The sequence below is a fragment of the Phlebotomus argentipes genome, unplaced genomic scaffold (assembly GCF_947086385.1).
Source record: "Phlebotomus argentipes unplaced genomic scaffold, Phlebotomus argentipes genome assembly scaffold_18, whole genome shotgun sequence".
Classification (NCBI taxonomy): domain Eukaryota; kingdom Metazoa; phylum Arthropoda; class Insecta; order Diptera; family Psychodidae; genus Phlebotomus; species Phlebotomus argentipes.
The window spans coordinates 5,507,158-5,525,235 of NW_026776177.1; the positions used below are offsets into that span (position 1 = coordinate 5,507,158).

General features: G+C 40.6%; 2 protein-coding genes across 2 annotated transcripts; both read left to right on the forward strand.

Moving 5' to 3' along the window:
• The first annotated feature begins 3,509 nt into the window (after positions 1-3,509).
• On the forward strand, positions 3,510-17,116 carry LOC132261098 (uncharacterized). The gene is made up of 5 exons (XM_059759649.1): positions 3,510-3,615; positions 4,009-4,879; positions 4,990-6,583; positions 9,677-9,817; positions 16,877-17,116. Exons 1-5 carry the CDS (start codon positions 3,510-3,512, stop codon positions 17,114-17,116), a joined length of 2,952 nt encoding a protein of 983 aa, XP_059615632.1.
• LOC132260235 (5-formyltetrahydrofolate cyclo-ligase) lies at positions 15,921-18,027 on the forward strand. The gene is made up of 5 exons (XM_059758230.1): positions 15,921-16,063; positions 17,195-17,345; positions 17,411-17,524; positions 17,589-17,730; positions 17,795-18,027. The coding sequence occupies exons 2-5, from the start codon at positions 17,238-17,240 to the stop codon at positions 18,019-18,021; spliced, it is 591 nt and encodes a 196-aa protein (XP_059614213.1). The 5' UTR covers positions 15,921-16,063; positions 17,195-17,237; the 3' UTR covers positions 18,022-18,027.
• The last annotated feature ends 51 nt before the right edge of the window (positions 18,028-18,078 follow it).

Consider the following 18,078-nt stretch of genomic DNA (forward strand, 5'->3'; position numbering starts at 1 on the left):
GAGAAATCCACCATCCAGAGTTGATGTATTCAAAACATTTATTTCCGCTTCTGAATACCCTTTGAGATTTTGTGTGGTTTAATCCTGTGAGTTTTGACTAACACACAAATTTACAGTTGAATACATTTCACTTGTATACACACTTTAACCCCTTTTACACTCGCTTGCCAAATATAAGCAGAATTGTGCCAGATGCACGATAAGGTATTCGTGGGAATGTTATCTCAAACTGGAGGCATTAATTGCGTTGATTTTTTCCGTGCTGAAATGGAAAAATAAGTGGAAATCACGGGAGAGTGTTTCGGGCTCAATGGCGCGACATGGCCGTCAATTAGCATGACTGCCTGTGACCTAGAGAAGGGTCTGTGGCGGAGTCCACGAAGGTCCACCTTGGATAGTGAATCAGCAAGGATACGCAGGACAATCGATAAACACTAAACAATTCAACTGCACGGAAATTCACATATGTAAAAAGTGTACATTTGAAATGCTATAACGGCCATTAGAGGCGCGTCACGGGAAAAAAACGGTTGCGCGCCTCTGACTCAGCTGTCATTTTCTGACATGTGTTTATTTTGCTTTGCGCAATTTACACCAAAATTGGGTTTACGCACAACTCTTCCGTGAGCCCGATTTAAGCCACCGTTTTGGGGTTGTTGGGCTCAAAATGCTGCGGAAAAACATGAATTTGCAGGGCAGTTGAGCGACAAAGGCATTTATTAGGAATGTCAATGCGGAAAAAATCACTCCACAACCCGAGGCACGATAAATGGGCAACAATTGGAAACTTAAACACCTCCCGCAAGGTTTATTCTTTTCTCTCCTCTCTCTCGAGGGAATGAGCCAGTCGGCGTGCTTAATAAATAAATTCAAACAATTCACACCTTATTTGACGGTCTGCAGACGGAAAAGTATGAGTTCACAGTGGCGAAGAAGCTGTGTCAATTTGCGCACTTTTCACGCAAGAACATCTCACCAACATTTCGCACACATAGTGCATTCGGCACAAACTTTCAAGCGACCAACACTTGCCAAAAACGGGAAAATGACTTTTCACCCCGTTTTCCCAGCACCCACAGCGCGAACCCTTGGCGCAAACTGACGAAATATGCCCCCCAAACACAAAGAAAGAGCTTCAACACCACGTTGCAAAAGTGACACGAAGAGTGAGAGAAACAGTGGGAAAATTCCTCGAGACACACACTGTACAATCAATTATTGTTAACGTGGCGATTTGCGTGAAAATCAACGAAATGTATGGTCTTGTCTTATAACTTAAATTCAATTCTCGATATGTACAAAAAGAGAGAAATCTCACGCAATTGCTGTGAACACGTCTCACACAATTGAGGGACTGATAGCGACTGACTGCTCGGCTCCGCCGTCACTGGTGTCCAACACACTGCCTGCATCGCGATCACCTCTGTCCGTCTCGCTCGCGCGCGCGCGCCCGCATGGCAAAAGTGGCACACGCGAGCGAGATGCACTGCCCACGTGACGGCGAAAGCTCATGCGCGCCGCGGCATGTGCCAAAGCCCGCCGCCAGTGTGCGCACGAGAGCTGAGAGGCAGTGGTGGAGGAGCTCCAGAGAGGGAACATTTGCGGGTCAAGTTTAAATAGGCGCTTTCAGTCGGGAAAGTCCACGCCAGACACACTGTTGCGCGCTCCTCTGCTGACGTCCACTCGCCAGCGCGCGCGAGAAATTGGGTCGCATCCTGCCATCGAGCTGAGCTGAGCCATCTGGAGGATAATGTGCCCTAAATCTCTACACCACTTCCTGAACACTGCCAAAGAGGCCTAACACGCACTTGAAGTGTTTAGACCAAGTTTCAGGCTATTTCCTCACTAATGTCTTAAGTTTCCATCCCGATATTTCTTTAAAAACCATTTAAAAACTAAGTTTTGAGTATCTCTTCCGTCCATAACCTCAAAAACATTACTAAGAGATCTTCAAAAGACTCAAAATCTTCTGTTATGATTTGCCAATGAACTCATAATTGCTGGTTTAGAGGTTAAATTGTCCAGAAAGTTCTCTAAATAACAATTTTCCAAGTCCTAACGATGGTCTTGTGGCCGAAAAGGCTGGGACCGTACAGCATTAAAAGGAAAAAAAAGTCCTAACGACTATTTTTAGGTTATGTTCTAGTTTAATACAATTTGCAGTGTTTTTTTTAGATGAAAATGCGAAATTCTGCCAATGACTGGCGATTTCTTTGACTGAAGCATAAGATTGATGGGCTAGAATGCGAATAATTCACTGAATATGTCCTTAATTCATGACATAACCTAGAAAATTATAATTGCGATTGATTCTACTTAAGAAATCAAAAGGAATTTAAAGAATCAGGAGGACTGGGCAGTAAAAGCACTCTGGAAAGGAATATTGTAAGTTTTTCAGTACTTCTGACTGTATTATCTTCCCCTTGGCATACACAACTTATGAAGCACATTGAATCACAGCTCTCAAGATGCTCTTATCGTCTGAGGACATTTCCCTTTCGCGATCGAATTGGAACCACACAAAAATGCACGCAAGAAAAGTTTCCCAGCGCACTTCACGTTGTCAATGACATCAGACTTTGCGGGCTTTACAATCAATTCACACTGAATAATGCAGGGCAGATGCCTATCAATAAAAAGGAGTAAACAATACAGCGTGAAGGTGAATTTTCCCCTTTTCATCTATGTTAACGCCAAGATGGATTTGCGGTGAAAATCCAGTCTCGTAACTCTTCTTTTACACCTTTGGAAAATCACAAGGATAACCCTTGTGGCTTTTCTCACATAAATTGAGCATCAGTGTCTAGTTTTCCTCTTCGAATTTCCTCTTGGAATTCATTTTGGTTATCCATTGATGTAATCATTGATTGAAAAATGCTATCGCCAGCATAATCTTGTCTCTTATTTACAGTGTTATATCACGCTAAGAAGATGTGCAGGGCCTCCAATGCGAAGGAGAAGCGATGTAATAATTACATTGTCTAATCTGCTTTCGTCAGATTATCTGAGCCAAAATGATGAAAAGAGAATTATACATCATAATCCTTTTTAATACTATCACTTTAACTAATTTTTCCGACTCCCTCTCAAGGGAGTAACAAATTTTTTACCCCTTTCGTGGAGATTTTGTGCACAATTTCATGATAAGCTGATTACATTTTCACTCAGAGTGCATTTATAGAATTTCTTGGGAAAGTGCAGAACACTCATCGCCTCTTTAGAGTTATCATAGCATTTCCGAGCTGCACATTTAGATAAGACGAACCATTTTGAATGGCATGAACGATTTCTGTTTGCCTTTAGAAAAATACATTGTACTATGCTCCTCTTCCTCGAGATCAAACTATGTAGTCCCTCCACTCTGTGCCGAAATCCACACGTTTCATCGATAAATTCAAAAACAAACACTGCTAACTTCACTCCGCGGATAACCTCTGGCGGCCATATTGCCGTCCTGATCTGTCATTCTTCTTTTGTGTGCCGTGAAAGAAACACGTTTTTTCGTGAAAATGCGAGATCACCAGGAAAAGCTGGATTTACGCGAGCAACTGAAGTGTTTTAAGCGAAAGCTTAAAAAGCTCAAGCGCCAGGCGAAGGAAAAGCGCAAAAAGCGCGGTAAGTATCGCAGTAATTGAGCGATTTCTCTGGAAACTTCTAGAATGTTCCAGCAACGAGAAGTTCCGGCAATATGGCGGCGATCACGCTGCAGTGTTCTTTGAACACAAAAATAAGAGTTGCCACTCTTATAAATGAGTCACACTCATTTAATTTGCGCTTTCTGCCAATCGTGAGTCATACTCACAGTGTGAACGGGGTTTGATCGCCCCCCGGTAAGTAGTTTTGAGCCGAAGGCTCAAGTTCACACACGGCAGAAGAGAGTTAAACTCTCCGGAAAACTAGTTGTCACTAGTCTCCGCCAGTCATACTGGGTTTTGCGCAAATGCAGCTCATCAAGGCCTCCTTCGAGTTCATCATAGTTGACATATTTCGTCTTACTTTGAACTGCAGGGAGAAGCCGCTCGCCAGGCCGCCGGGAGAGGAGCAGGCATCGCAGCAGTCCGGACAGCAGCCGCCGATCCAGCGTCAGCAGTCGTGACAGCAGCCGTGAGAGTAGCAGTGAGCAGCCCAGATATCGACCGAGAGATAGATCGAGATCTCCAATTGCGTCCACAAGTCAGCTCAGAAAGAAATCTTCTTCCATTTCTGAGAGAAGATCTGTTGAGCTCACAAGCTCTTCAGAAAGTGAGGCTAAGAGTGCCACTCCCTCACCTTCTAAGACAGGATCCGTAAGTCCTGAAGGCTCTGTACGCCCAGAAGATCAGAAAGACACAGCTGACCATGTCACTGAAGCTGAGCAAGAAATTCTCAATATTCTTGGCGAGAATCTCTACGGCAATCGCCAATTGGCCCCAGATGTCATTCCGAATTTGGCGATGCGGTTCGAAGAGATTGTAGAGAAGGGATTGCCAGAAGAGTCAGTGAAAGAGCTTTTGCTACAGCTCACACCACCCAAGAACTGCCTCAGATTCGAGCCACCAGTGCTCAATCAACTGGTGAAGATCATAATGCACGACGCTATTGTTGCCAGGGATGACAAGATTGTCAAGAGACAACAAAAGATCACTTCCGCTCTCTCAGCGGTGACTCGAGTGATAGTGGCGTTGTTGAAGGAGAAGGCTCTTCCCGGATGGAGTGAATTGATGACACTACTGGCAGGCGCAGGCAAATTGCTGTCTGATCTTCAGCATGACGAATCTGTAATTCGCAGAAATCTCGTGATTGCGAATGTGGACGTGTCGATGAGGGATGCATTCCAATCTACAACAACTGATGAGTTTCTCTTTGGGAAAGACTTGGAGGAGACGGTTAAGACCACCAAGTCAATGCAGTCGACGGGAAGAGATGTCAAGAGGAAGGATCCGAAGCCAAAAAACTGGGAAAACCCGCCGCGCAATCAGCAAAGGAAATATGCGTCAACTGGCGGGTCAGCGAGGTCAACGAGGAAGCCGCAACAACACCGTCAACGTCAACAGCCATCCAGGAAATACAGAGACAGCCGAGGGGAGAACAAGAAGTCATATCACCGTCGCTAATTAATGTAAGAAAACCTGCAGGGCGCCTGCAGTTTTTTAGCCACGCCTGGAATGACATAAGTAGCGATAAGGTGATCCTCTCTTGGTTAAAAGGATACGAAATTCCTTTCAATAATCATGTAATCCAAGATAATCCTCCATCAGAGGATGACTCATCAGCTTCTGAGCTTGCTAAAATCAAAGATTTGGTGGAGCAATTGATTTCAAAAGGAGCAGTAGAAGAATGCTATCCCGAGAAAAATCATTTTATTTCCAAAATATTCTTAATCCCAAAGCCAGATGGTTCGAATCGATTCATTATCAATCTGAAAAGACTCAATGAATTTATTGATGCGCCACATTTTAAAATGGAGGACGGCAGAACCGTCATCAGACTCATGTCCGAGAATTGTTACATGGCTTCTATAGATATCAAAGATGCTTACTACTTAATTCCTATTCACGAGACGCATAAAAAATATTTGCGATTTCTGGTTAAAGGTACTCTTTACCAATTTACTTGCATGCCCTTTGGATTAAACGTAGCTCCTTACGTTTTCACAAAGATCATGAAACCTGTTGTCTCCGCTTTACGCCAACAAGGAATCACATTGGTAGCTTACCTAGACGATTTATGGATAATGGGAAAATCCTATTCGGAGTGCGCAAAAAGCGTGAGATGTACGGAAGAGCTTTTGATCAACTTGGGGTTCATAATTAATTATGAGAAGAGTAAATTGAAGCCGTCTCGAATTTGTAGATTCTTGGGAGTTGATTATAACTCTCTAAACATGACGGTAGAGCTACCGAATGACAAGAAAGCTAAGATTAGAAAATTGACTAGTCAATTTAAAGCCAATCACGAATATAAGATTCAGAAATTTGCTGAGATGCTCGGATTTCTAGTTTCTTGTTGTCCAGCTGTGAAATACGGTTTGGTTTATACAAAAGCTTGTGAAAGGTTGAAATTCTTAGCTCTTTTGAGAAGCAAGGGAAATTATAACGGGAAACTGTCAATTAACCAAGAGGTTATGAAAGAATTGACGTGGTGGAATACGATTGGAAGTTCAAGTTTCAATCCTATTCGTAATCCTCATTACGATTTGACAATATTCACGGACGCGTCAAAATCAGGTTGGGGCGCGGCTTACAAAGGTGAAAGAGCTCATGGCTCATGGAAGGAGGAAGAGAAAGATTTAAGTATAAACTTTCTAGAACTCACAGCCGCTTTTTTCGGACTCAAATGTTTTGCTGATCGTTATAAAGACAGTCAAATTCTTCTTCGTATTGACAATACGACAGCAATCTCATACATAAATAGAATGGGCGGAGTACAGAGAGAAGATTTGAGTTTCTTGGCCAAAAAGATATGGCGTTGGTGCGAAAAGCGAAATATATATATTTTTGCATCCTATATAACATCAGAAGAAAACGTTGAGGCTGATTTGGAGTCGAGAAAACTCGAGGCGAACACTGAATTCGAATTATCGGAAGCGGGCTTTCGAAAGATTGTTAGAAAATTTGGATCTCCACAGATAGATCTTTTTGCTTCGCGGTCAAATGCAAAATGTCGGAGATATGTCTCATGGAAAAGAGACCCACATTCTTTCGCGATTGATGCATTTACAATCTCTTGGAATTCATATTTTTTCTATGCATTCCCGCCGTTTTCAATAATTCTACGAGTCTTACAGAAAATTCAGTATGAAAAGGCCGAGGGAATCATGATTGTCCCAAATTGGCCATCTCAGCCGTGGTACCCAATTTTTCAATCAATGATCGTTTCAGAAGTAATTTACTTCTCAGCTGATTCATACATTCATTCTTCCATTGACAGCGAAACCAATTTCTGGAGAAAGATTACCCTGGTTGCCGCGATTATATCAGGGAGAGCTGCATACTAAAAGGGATTTAAGTATTTGTGTAGCATCAGCCATGAAGGCTTACATTCAGAAAACTGAATTGATTCGCGGAGATGTAAAAAATCTCTTTATTTCTTTTAAAACAAGGAGAGATTTGCCAAAGCTATCTTAGATGGAAAGTGAAATGTATAACGGTGATCTCCCATGTTCAGGAGAAATATTTTCATATTTCTTAAATAACAGAAATAAACTTGTTAATTCACATATAAAGCCGTAACGAGCTATAAACATCTACATAGTTTGATCTCGAGGAAGAGGAGCATAGTACAATTTAATGATTAAACGAACTTACCAAGTGAAGTTCTATCATAATTGTACGAAGCTCCTCTTCCGAGATGATCAAACCCCACCCGTTATGTTCCCAGACTTTCTAAGTCTAACCCAAATACTAAATCGTTACGGCCAAACTTTGAAAAATGACAGATCAGGACGGCAATATGGCCGCCAGAGGTTATCCGCGGAGTGAAGTTAGCAGTGTTTGTTTTTGAATTTATCGATGAAACGTGTGGATTTCGGCACAGAGTGGAGGGACTACATAGTTTGATCATCTCGGAAGAGGAGCTTCGTACAATTATGATAGAACTTCACTTGGTAAGTTCGTTTAATCATTAAATTTCACTCTAATTATTACGAGCGACTCATTTAGATTATCAACGCAATGAAAAAATATCCAAGGATTAACATTTCCAACCTAGAGTTTTTCAATTCACTCCAATTAAAATTCACCTCTATGTATATTTTTCCAGCAATAATTGCTGCTTCTGCAGGATTCTGGATAATTCATTGGAGTTTTAATGTGTAAGAGTTCATTTGCTGTATTTCTGAAAGGTAAAAATTATAGTTGGTAGAATTTGTCAGTTGCAATTCTTACGCGCAAACTTCATGTTGAGCGACAACGGCATAAAGAGAAGTACAACAGAATTAATTATTTGCTGCCAAGAGACTTCCTGTGGATGCTGAACAAAGGGTGGCAGAATTACAAAATAGTTCTGGTAATTTGCGTCCAATTATTCCCCTAACTATGCACTTATCGGGGAGCTTTCTTGAAGCTTTTTTCCATGGGAAAATCCTCGCTTGAACTTGAAACCTCTTTCGACTGCATCAAAAACTTCTTTGTTACCATTGTCTTCGGCTGGTAGCTTTGGAAGTTCATAAGTTCCACAAACAAAGAATCCGATCACGTGTCGATAAGCTCTAAATTCTGCCATCAATCGCAATCGTCAAATCGACTCGCATTCTCACTCTCATTCGCTTGAAGCTCCAGAATTGTGTGGTTCACAATTCAAGTGGGAGCCATAATTTTCCGTTCAGTGGAAAATACTGCAAATTCCATCAATGCACACACGAGGCAAAATTGTGTTTGTTGAAATATTATATGTACAAAATGAGATGGATGAAAAGTTGGCAGAGATATTTATCCGAAGAAGGCAAATTCCTATGGGAAATTTTTCCCATCAATGTTATTTGTCCGCTTCTTGAGCTCAACAATTTATCCCCAAGCCTCATCCGCATAGGCTTTTACCCCAGCGATAAGGCCAAGGGGGATGAAAAAGCCCCCATGAGTAAGCTCAATTTTATCCAATTCTATGCACAAAAGACTTACGACAAGATTGAAATTCTTCCCAATTCTGACGCGATTTCAATCCACAACATAAATCCTTAAAGCGATGGCTAGTCATATGTCATCAAATAATCATAGTCTACACATTTGACTTTGGACGACATGCCAAAAAAAAGCCACGAAACATGTATTAATTGAAGTTATTCCATTTCCAGATTACAGCAAAAATCACAAGAATTTCATATTTTCGCCAAAATATGCTAATAAATCAAATTATAGCTTCTCCCCATATTGCCGCCAGAGGGCAGCAAAGCTAGCGTGGGGGACGCTACTTATATCGCATTTCTCACTGACTTTCTGGCGTGATTCTGGCAAAGAGAGGCAAATTTAAGGATGAAAATGAAGTTTTTAGCGTAGAAAAAGTCAGAATTCATCATCAACTGATCAAGTTTGAAAGGCATGTAGAAGTTTCGATTGTATTTCACCTACTTTTAGGACTTCGAGTCTAGTTTGTGGCAAATTTTATGACTTTCTTTCCCTTTTCTTTGCTGTTTTCAATGACATTTATTGCCCTTTATGATATTATATTGATTGATAGAGATTATTTGGAGGCAAATAACCTCACAGTTAATGTGGTTAATGGTTTGGAAACCGCGAGTAACTTTCCTCTTGAGTTGTTCAAAGCGAAATTATTCAAGAATCGCTCGTCAAAGTAAACATGAATGAGGACAAGTGACAAATTCTGAATGGAACAAACACGCCTTCGATTGATATTCAATATGGAGAAACATTACGCGTAATCTTCCCATCAGTGTCAGTCATTCTGGACGGACATGAAGGGGTGAAGAAGTCGGGAGGACAAAAGCCTGAGACTTTCGAATAAAAACTAATAACAGCGGCGGAAGGAGATAAAGATGGGCAGAGCGGAGTCTTTGCGTGATTCTTCCGCCGCTGATGGCAAAGGAGTTCTCTCGCCGTCTGCCAAAGGGTGAGTCAAGGTGGAGGGATTTCCCTTAGTTGCCATCGAGCCCAGAGCGACACAGCAAACTTGTTGAGTGGCGAAGACAGACGACTTGTGGGAGGCCGTGTGGGTGTTTTTTTTGGGGGATGATTCCACACAGCGCGTCTGGGAAAATTCTCACTCCCTCGCGTGTCGCAAATCTCTGGGATTTTCGTCGGAAAAAGGGGAGCTCAGGGCAGAGGGAAAGAGTGAGGGAGCAAAGATTTCTGGGACGAGAGGGACAATGCCAAGGCTGTGCATGGTGAGGATTTACTTTATGATTATTAGTTTTACTGCGCGCTCTTGGCATGAATTTATATATTCTGTCCATGTTCTATTGCATAGACGACTATTAAATTCTCGCTTTTTCTCCCTTCACTCAAGTACCATTTTCTTCGAGACCAATTTCACTGGAATTCTGTGATTTCGTGGCAAAATTTATGCAATTTCTTCCTTCTTTCCCTCTCATTCTTCACCCCCCAAAAAATCAACAGAAGACTGGAAATAATTGTGACGAAGAAGAGCTGTGTAGGAAAGTTATTATAAAAATAGACGAATTCTCGTGCTGTGTACAAAAGAGGAGAGCGATGAAATTGAGCTGAGCGACTCAAAAATAGGAGTAATCAGGTGAAAATGTACTCTGATGATTGATAACATCCCCGTGAACAAATCAACCCACTCATCAATCATCAGCGGAAAAGGAGGAATAATTTACAGAAACCTCGTGATCTCTCCTCGTTCCCACGCAAATGGAGAAAAATCAACCCTTAAGCATTGATTTTCACAGCCCTCAAAAGACGGAAGTCGCATGGGAAAGGCCGCGCGTGGGAATGAGAAGCGGAATTGGGAGTTATGGCGCTGAGATATGGTGTTAGGATTGTATCCGGAATGTGAGATTCTAATAGCATCTCCCACGACGCCTACGTGAGGTAATCTGCCAGCTTTAGGCAGATGTTCGTCTGCCATGGACTTGTGATGGACGCCAAGAGAGACGCCGCTCCCGAAGCTGAGATAGCGCGGACTTTGATGCCGAAGCACAAGGAAGATGCTTGAAAGAGAGGCATTAATAAAAAAAGGACAAAAGTCCCTTTTATTACCCAAACGGCTGACAGTCATAATGAGTAAGAGACTGTTCTGCTTTTCTTTTACGATCGTCTTCTTTTTTCCTTTGGCTTTCCTTTTGGGAAAGGTCACTTTCAATTATACGCGCGCGGCACACGCAGTTGACTGTTGAAACCCACACAATGGGAAAATATGCAAATTAATCAATGCGAGAGGCTGAAAATTCACCCAATTTTGAACAATTGTATCTCAATTCTTCCCATCTTCTTCTTATGCAAGAAACGCGACAACATCACCACAGGACACATTGATAAGAATCTGAACTTTACGATAGCGAGACCGTTAAAAAGGGGACCAAATAGAAGGATATGACAATAAAAGCTGTAATCGCGATATTTGGCATACGTATAAAAATGGTTCGATTCACCCCCTCGGGAGAGGGAGAGAGGGGGGGAGAGAGAGAGAGGGGCTATTAGACAGCATCACAGACGATGGCTCGTGAAAATTTATACGATCGCTGACGTGGTCTTGGGTGTGAGATTGAGTGCCACGCACTTCATATATACCATCGAATGCGCTCTTATTCTCAATAAAATTCCCCACTCACCACCTCGCCTGTGAACCGACAATATTGAATTCACCGACACGACCCACCCTCGGTCACCCCAAAATTGATTTTCTCCCCGGAGAAAAGCCACTCGAGGACCGCATTCCTGAGTGATGCTAATTTGACTTTGATAGAGATACTTGAGGCAAATTGATAGAAAACATCTCTGGCTGAGGGTTTTCGGGTTTAAGGGGTGATTTGAAGAGGACTAAAGCCACTGTTAACTCTTCGTCAAGGTTATTATCTGCAAAATCACTGAGCATAAGGATGACAATTGCTCATTTGAACGTTACTCTTCAAGTTCTGCTATAATCACTCCCAGCGAGCAAAAAATAATGAGATCTCAAAGTTGAAATTGAAAAAGCTACTTTTTTCGTTTCCTTTGATGCACTAGCGAATGTAGCGGCGACCAGTCAAAGTACTGATGTGCATTTAAGTGCATAGATGTCGCATCATGTATAACCATGCCATTTCAATAATATACTTCGTGATTACAACACTCATGTGAATTGTATAAATAGCGCCATGCAAATATTCTCAAAATTTAGAGATTTACATGCTGTTTAGGTCTTTTTGACCAAATAATTACAGCGTGGGCAATAATTATAGTTCCAGCATAGCTCTTCAGGGCTTAGGTGGTCTGGATCAAAAACAAAAAAAATCAAATATGATGTGTGATTGCCAATCCATAGCCAAAACAAAACCACCAATATGAAGCACCTTTGCCGGAGCCTTGCGATTTTAGGGAACTTTATCACTTTCTGTGGCAATGATAATAAATTTATTTTAAGCTCTGCATGGAATGTCTATCATTGATTTATCAAATTCTTAGATTATTCTACCACGTTTTACGCCGCTGTGATAATTCTGAAACTCAAATTTGCTGGAGTGAATTCACATCTCCAAAATAACTATAGTCAAGTGAAGATTCTCAGAAACCCTGTACAAATTTGCATTTACACTCAGTGAACAATAACAATAATGTGAACCGAAAGTTCAAGCAGAATTGTCCAATATCGCATGGGATTATTTGATGAGCTATTGCTCGACAGATTTGATGTAAAAGCCTCCCAAATTGGGGTCATCGACAATCATCTTGGCAAATAATATTGTCTGAAAATCACCCATCAAGCGTCGCCTGTGACCGAGGATCGACGGGGGGATGGAAAATGTGTGAGAGAAAGAGACATTTTCACCACTTTAGCAAATTCATTTACATTATTCAGTGTTGCGACAGTAAAGTCTCTAATTGGATTTTCTGTCGACAAACAGCAAGGAAACCGAGAAAGGCACAAGGGTTCAAACAACAACAACAATTCCCACATTCACCTTTTCTTAACACACTAACACGCCGAGCAGCAGCGCAGAAGGAGTTTGAGGCGCTGCCAGAGTTTACTCGCCCTTGTTTTCTGGGCACTCCAAAAAGGGATGCACTCATTAGGCACTTGTGTGATTAAACTCGAGATGAGTCGGGATTAGTTTGAGACAAGCCTGTCGTCAAGGTGGAATCAATCACACAAATTGCGGAGCGAGCAGAGAATCGCATTTCCGCCAATTGATTCCAGGCGTGTTTGTCCCTTCGCAAGCCTTCTCTGGGTCACCAAAGGATCCATCAAAGTCTCTTAACGACAATCACGCTTAGACTCAGGATTTGCCACTCTTGTGTCAAGCCTGAGGATAATATTAAAATAAATTTAATCGCTCGGAAGGTAATTAGTAAATTCATAAGCTTTCGTAATCACTCGGTAAGCGTTGAAATTTATGCGATTTATACGGTTTAAATACGGAAAATCGCCCGTAAAACAAATTCTCCCGCCAAAATTTCATTATCTCAGCTGAAATTGTGGGTTTTTATCTGGAGGTTGGCGGAAAAATTGGGTGGGTTCGTGCTGAAAAACACACCCATCAATAAAGGCGACTGACAAAGTCCGATGGCAAAATTCAAGGGGGAGAAAATGATTATTTCATATGAATAAACGCAATAATTGGTGAAAAAGAATTGTTCTTTACATTTTTCTAGGTTATGTTATGAATTTAAGACACACTTTTCCACTGAAAAACCTTTAAAATCATTCATTATTGTGCCAAATAATACTGAAATCTGATGAAGAAAACAAGCTTTTAATTCTACACTATGTTAATCATGCTAAGATTGATCATAACCTCAAAAATATAGTTTCATGATACAAAACTGTCTATTTCAATTGCTGTTTGATTGATTTTTTATACGGAAACAGCAAATTTCAGCTTATTATCGATTAGTCTTACCTTTAAAAGATTCCGAAAAAGTTTCTTTCAAACATTCTTTTACAAATCTTAAGATAATTTCTAGGTTATGATCCGAAGTTCATCCAAAATAGCGATTGAAAATTAAATCACATCTAAATATTTGCTGGAAACTTTAAATATTTCTAAAATTCTGTATTTTCGTATGTTTTCAAAGTAAAAATGTCGTGTTTTAAGGTAAAAGACTCCTTAATTTGAGGTTATGATAATTTAGGCGGTTAGAAAAATGTATGAAGTCAAGAAAATGGGGGGAAAACGCACGTTTTAAGCACTGTCGAAGTTCTGGAAAGTCTGTGATTCTCTACAGAAATTGTGTAAACTGTTTAGCTGTATTATCTCCCCCTTGGCAAAAGCGAGAATGGCGAAAGCACCTCTGCATTTGGGGGCCCAAGAGATGGTGCGATATTTGCATAATACCCACAAATATCAAATTGAAGGCTGATGCCACAAAATGCTCTCCAACTGATAAAGGCGTCTTTTTTTCTGCCTCAGATTCTAATTTGAAATCGCCTCCAAAAGCCTCTCTTCTCACTCTGTGTGCTGTTGGGAAATAAAAGAGGTGGACAAGTTTCTAACACGCTCAATTTAACTTTCATTTCACACAGAATGGATTCACATTCGCCCCAAACAAATGAAAAAAAGGAGGTCAAAAGGACAAAGTCTGCCTTTTGTTCCTGCACCAGAAGCAATTATTATGGTGTTGAATTTCTGCAAGTTAGAGCTTTTTCCCTTCCCTTCAACTTCAAACGCAGTTTTATGCACAGAAGATCTTCTCTTTGACGGGAAAATTCAATTACGTTTCATTTCCTCATATTTCCTTTTCTGATTCCTGTCAATGAGAGAAATGTAGAGAAATTCCCCAAGCGAATGTCATAAAAATGTTTCCGACTTTCTTTCTTTCTCAATTAATTCGCAAAGGGGGAGACAATATGCACTTAAACTGTACAATACTTCCAGCACATCAAATTCTTAGAATGTTTACACAATAATTCGCAAATTATAATGAATATCTTGAGGTTCCATGCGATATTTGTGAAAAAATCCTACTTAAAACGGCTTATTCTAGCGTTTTTTTCCGACCATAACCTCAAAAATATCACTAAGAGATATAAAAAGACTTTAATTGGAAGCTTTCTAGATGATAAGATAAAAACTTAACTCAAAACTGCTGATTCCTTGGTTGATTCAGAGTCAGAATCGTGCAGAAAGAAATCTTTAAAGTCCACAATACTCTTTTTGAGGTTATGTTCGATCTTAACACAATTTGCAGTGTTTTTTTGGCAATTAAAGATCAGAATATCAATTTTTATCGCGTGAAAATACCTAATTCTGCCAATGACAAGCACTCTTGGCAACTTTAGCATAAGAATTGATGTGCTAGAATGCGAATTATCCACTAAATCCGTCCGTGATTCATTACATAACCTAGAAAAGTATTTCTTTTGATCTCTTTCCGTACTGTTCAAACGAAATCTAAAGCATCAAGATGACTAAGCCAGTAAAAAAAACCTCGCAGGAAAGAAAGATTGTAAGTTTTTGTACACTTCTTCCACTTCTTACGTACTTCTGACTGTATTATCTCCCCCTTGGTGATTCGTATAATAAGAGACAAGTTTGAATTTGCAAAATAAACCAACCATAATAGATGGCTTGAACTTTACACAGCCTGAGTTGAGAACACTCACGAAAAGATTGCTTAGCGAGCAGAAAATGCGGGAGAAACAACATTGAATTCTGTCAATATTTACAATATTACACAAAATGCACATGTGAAAATCTTGACGAGATTTCTTGCAAGAGCCAGAAATTAATCTCCAAATAAATTGAACAATGCAATATTCATTCTTCCCTTTTTGCCGAAAATTCATGGTAATCAAATCTGTGTGTGTCGGCAAAGCGACTCTGCATTTGCCACAATCATTTGCATCTTTATTGAAGTCTCTCCTCAGAAAACATCTTCTCAGCTACTTGACCAGGAATAATTAAATGTTATCCTTCAGACTGGAAATGTTACAAGAAAATAAGGAGAGAAGTGAGAGAAAATGTTGACTTACGAGGGTGTCCAAAATGTATTCTGTCGCAAGAACTATACAGAAGCGAATTTATCATGATTGAAGTGATTTCATGGCAGAACACCAAAATTCTTGGAAAAAATCCCTCCTGACTTGTACATAAATAATTCATCACAAGATACACAATAAGATGAATGATTTCTCGTCTATTTTCTATGGCCCAAAAAGGTGGAGAGAATGTTGGCGAGTAATTAGTTAATTGAGACAAATTGAAGTTGGAAGTCTCCAAAAAGACGGTTTCTGTCTTTGAAAACTCACCATCGCGCGCCTTATCTTTAACCTCCAAATCTTGTTCTTCTCTTTGATTTTATGGGTTATCAAAAATGATCACTTTATCGCTGTCAAAATGTGTGGTGAGATAATTGTGTTGTGATTCTTGTTGAAATTCCCTCAAAATTGCATTTCACACTGAGTGTTAAGTAAATTCAGAGCTTCTTTGAATTCCGTTTTGAAGTGCTGCGAAAATATTTTCACTTAAAAGGTCAGTTTTGAGAGCACTTTTCATGGAAAGTCGAACTTTCCTCATTTAATGAATATTTTCTGTAACAATTCCCTTTGCGATTTCCCTCCAACGAATCCACTCAAAACGTCATGAGAGTCTCCCTCTCTCTCTCTCTTGAATGTTGGAGAATTAAACAATTTTCCTCGCACGAGCATGAAATTCCCATTGAATAGAATGACAAAATAACTTTCACGTACGCTCAAGAGAGAACTTCTCATCAATTTCCATTCAAGGGTTGAAGGAAAAGTGAAATTGGCCTCTGAACTTTGCTATATTGAAAGTGCATTAAAATGCTGGACTTGTTTAATAAGTCCGTGACAAGGGGAAGATATTATGGCCAGAAGTGGTGTACAGCTTTTAAAAGAAGTGTAAGGAATTGAAAGTGATCAAATATTACAGATATTTGCACTTTTTTCAATAAACTGATGCATTTTCAATATTTTTTAGGTTAGAAAATCAATTTTATTGCTTTTTAAGGTTATGTGATTGATTTAAAACGTTTAAAACAGTTTTTGGTGATTAAATAACTCGCAAAATCATCAAATTTCTCTTCAATCTGGGAATATTTCTCTTTAGTATCAAAAAAAACTTCATATTTATTGAGAAAAAACTGAAAAATCAATAATAACCTCATAAATGTCTCTTTGCTTACTTATTTTCGCAGTTTTGCGCTTTAAAATGGCAAATTAACCGTCGTTTTCCTATAGAAACTCATTTTCAGCTTAGAAAGAACCAAAACTAGCCCAAGAATGGTTTTTTTAAGCAAGATTCATAACCTCACAATTGGATTAGATTGTTATAAGTCAGAAATCAATAAGAGAAATCGTTAAAGGAGTCGAAAAGGCGATGGAAAATGCCTTCAAAGACGTTCAGAAGTGTCTGCGGAAGTGTCACGAAGTGATGTACATATTTGAGGCTTATTATCTCCTCCTTAGACAGAGAGATTTGGATTTTATCCACGCGTGCAAACCCATCGGAAAGTCCACAGAGATGAATTGCACAAAGTGTAGTGTAAACATGACCCAAGGTTGAGAAATATGTCCAATTTTTCTGATAACAGAGATTTTTTCACAATATTGCGTCGACTACTCACCGAAAAATTCACTTCAGTCTCATTCCAGCCGCGCAGAGAGTCAAATAGTCCCAAAAAACGATGATCCGAAATCCCGCCAAAGCTGCTCTTCGTCTTCGCATTAAGGCCAAATTGGAGGCCATGACGCCCGAAGGAAGAGACACACAATCCAAAGCAATCGCGGCAAAGGTAAATCCTTTTCCGCAATTCCTTCCCAGCCAAAGTCAAAATACAATTCTCACACATTTCTTCAGGTTTTGGCGCTGCCAGAGTTCAAAGCGGCCAAGAGGATCAGTGTTTATCTCTCCACAGACGCCGAGGTCAACACTGTTGAGCTGCTGCGGGAGATGTTCAACCAGAAGAAGGAGGTTTAAGCAAATTGACCTGGAAAAGAGCGAGAGAAAAGGGTTAAAAAGTGTCTTCAATTTGCAGGTTTACGTGCCAACTTACCACAAGAGCACGATGGAAATGGTGAAACTGAAGGACTTTGCGGACTACGAGGCTCTGCCGCTGACTAGCTGGAAGATTAAGCAGCCCAAGTGGTCGGACAATCGCGAATCTGCACTCGAGTCAGGTGAGTTGAGAGCAGTCGAGACTTGGGCGGATGTTGTAGTGAAGACGCACTTTGGCTCTCTCAGGTGGTCTGGAGCTGGTTCTGATGCCCGGCGTCGCCTTCACGGAGTCTCACGGACGCTGTGGCCATGGCATGGGCTACTATGACAAGTTCCTGGCGCGCCTCATTGAGAAATTCGGCCGGGAGAGCGTCAAACTCATCGCCGTGGCGTTCAAGGAGCAAATTGTCGCCGACGATGAACTCCCAATGGATGCGACTGATGTTCGCCTGGACGGCGTGATTACAGCTTAATCCCTTCAACTGATTTCCCAGGAATCTTTATTCATTCCTCGATTTAGACACACAAAG

What these genes read in the sequence shown, in the direction of transcription:
- LOC132261098 (XM_059759649.1), top strand. Translation starts at nt 3,510, where the DNA reads ATGCGAGATCACCAGGAAAAGCTGGATTTACGCGAGCAACTGAAGTGT. An exon ending in AAGCGGGCTTTCGAAAGATT is followed by an intron (nt 6,584 to 9,676) that starts GTTAGAAAATTT and finishes GATTCCACACAG; the next exon opens with CGCGTCTGGGAAAATTCTCA. An exon ending in CAATGCCAAGGCTGTGCATG is followed by an intron (nt 9,818 to 16,876) that starts GTGAGGATTTAC and finishes CAATTGGATTAG; the next exon opens with ATTGTTATAAGTCAGAAATC.
- LOC132260235 (XM_059758230.1), top strand. Translation starts at nt 17,238, where the DNA reads ATGATCCGAAATCCCGCCAAAGCTGCTCTTCGTCTTCGCATTAAGGCC. An exon ending in TGTTCAACCAGAAGAAGGAG is followed by an intron (nt 17,525 to 17,588) that starts GTTTAAGCAAAT and finishes TTCAATTTGCAG; the next exon opens with GTTTACGTGCCAACTTACCA. An exon ending in CGAATCTGCACTCGAGTCAG is followed by an intron (nt 17,731 to 17,794) that starts GTGAGTTGAGAG and finishes TGGCTCTCTCAG; the next exon opens with GTGGTCTGGAGCTGGTTCTG.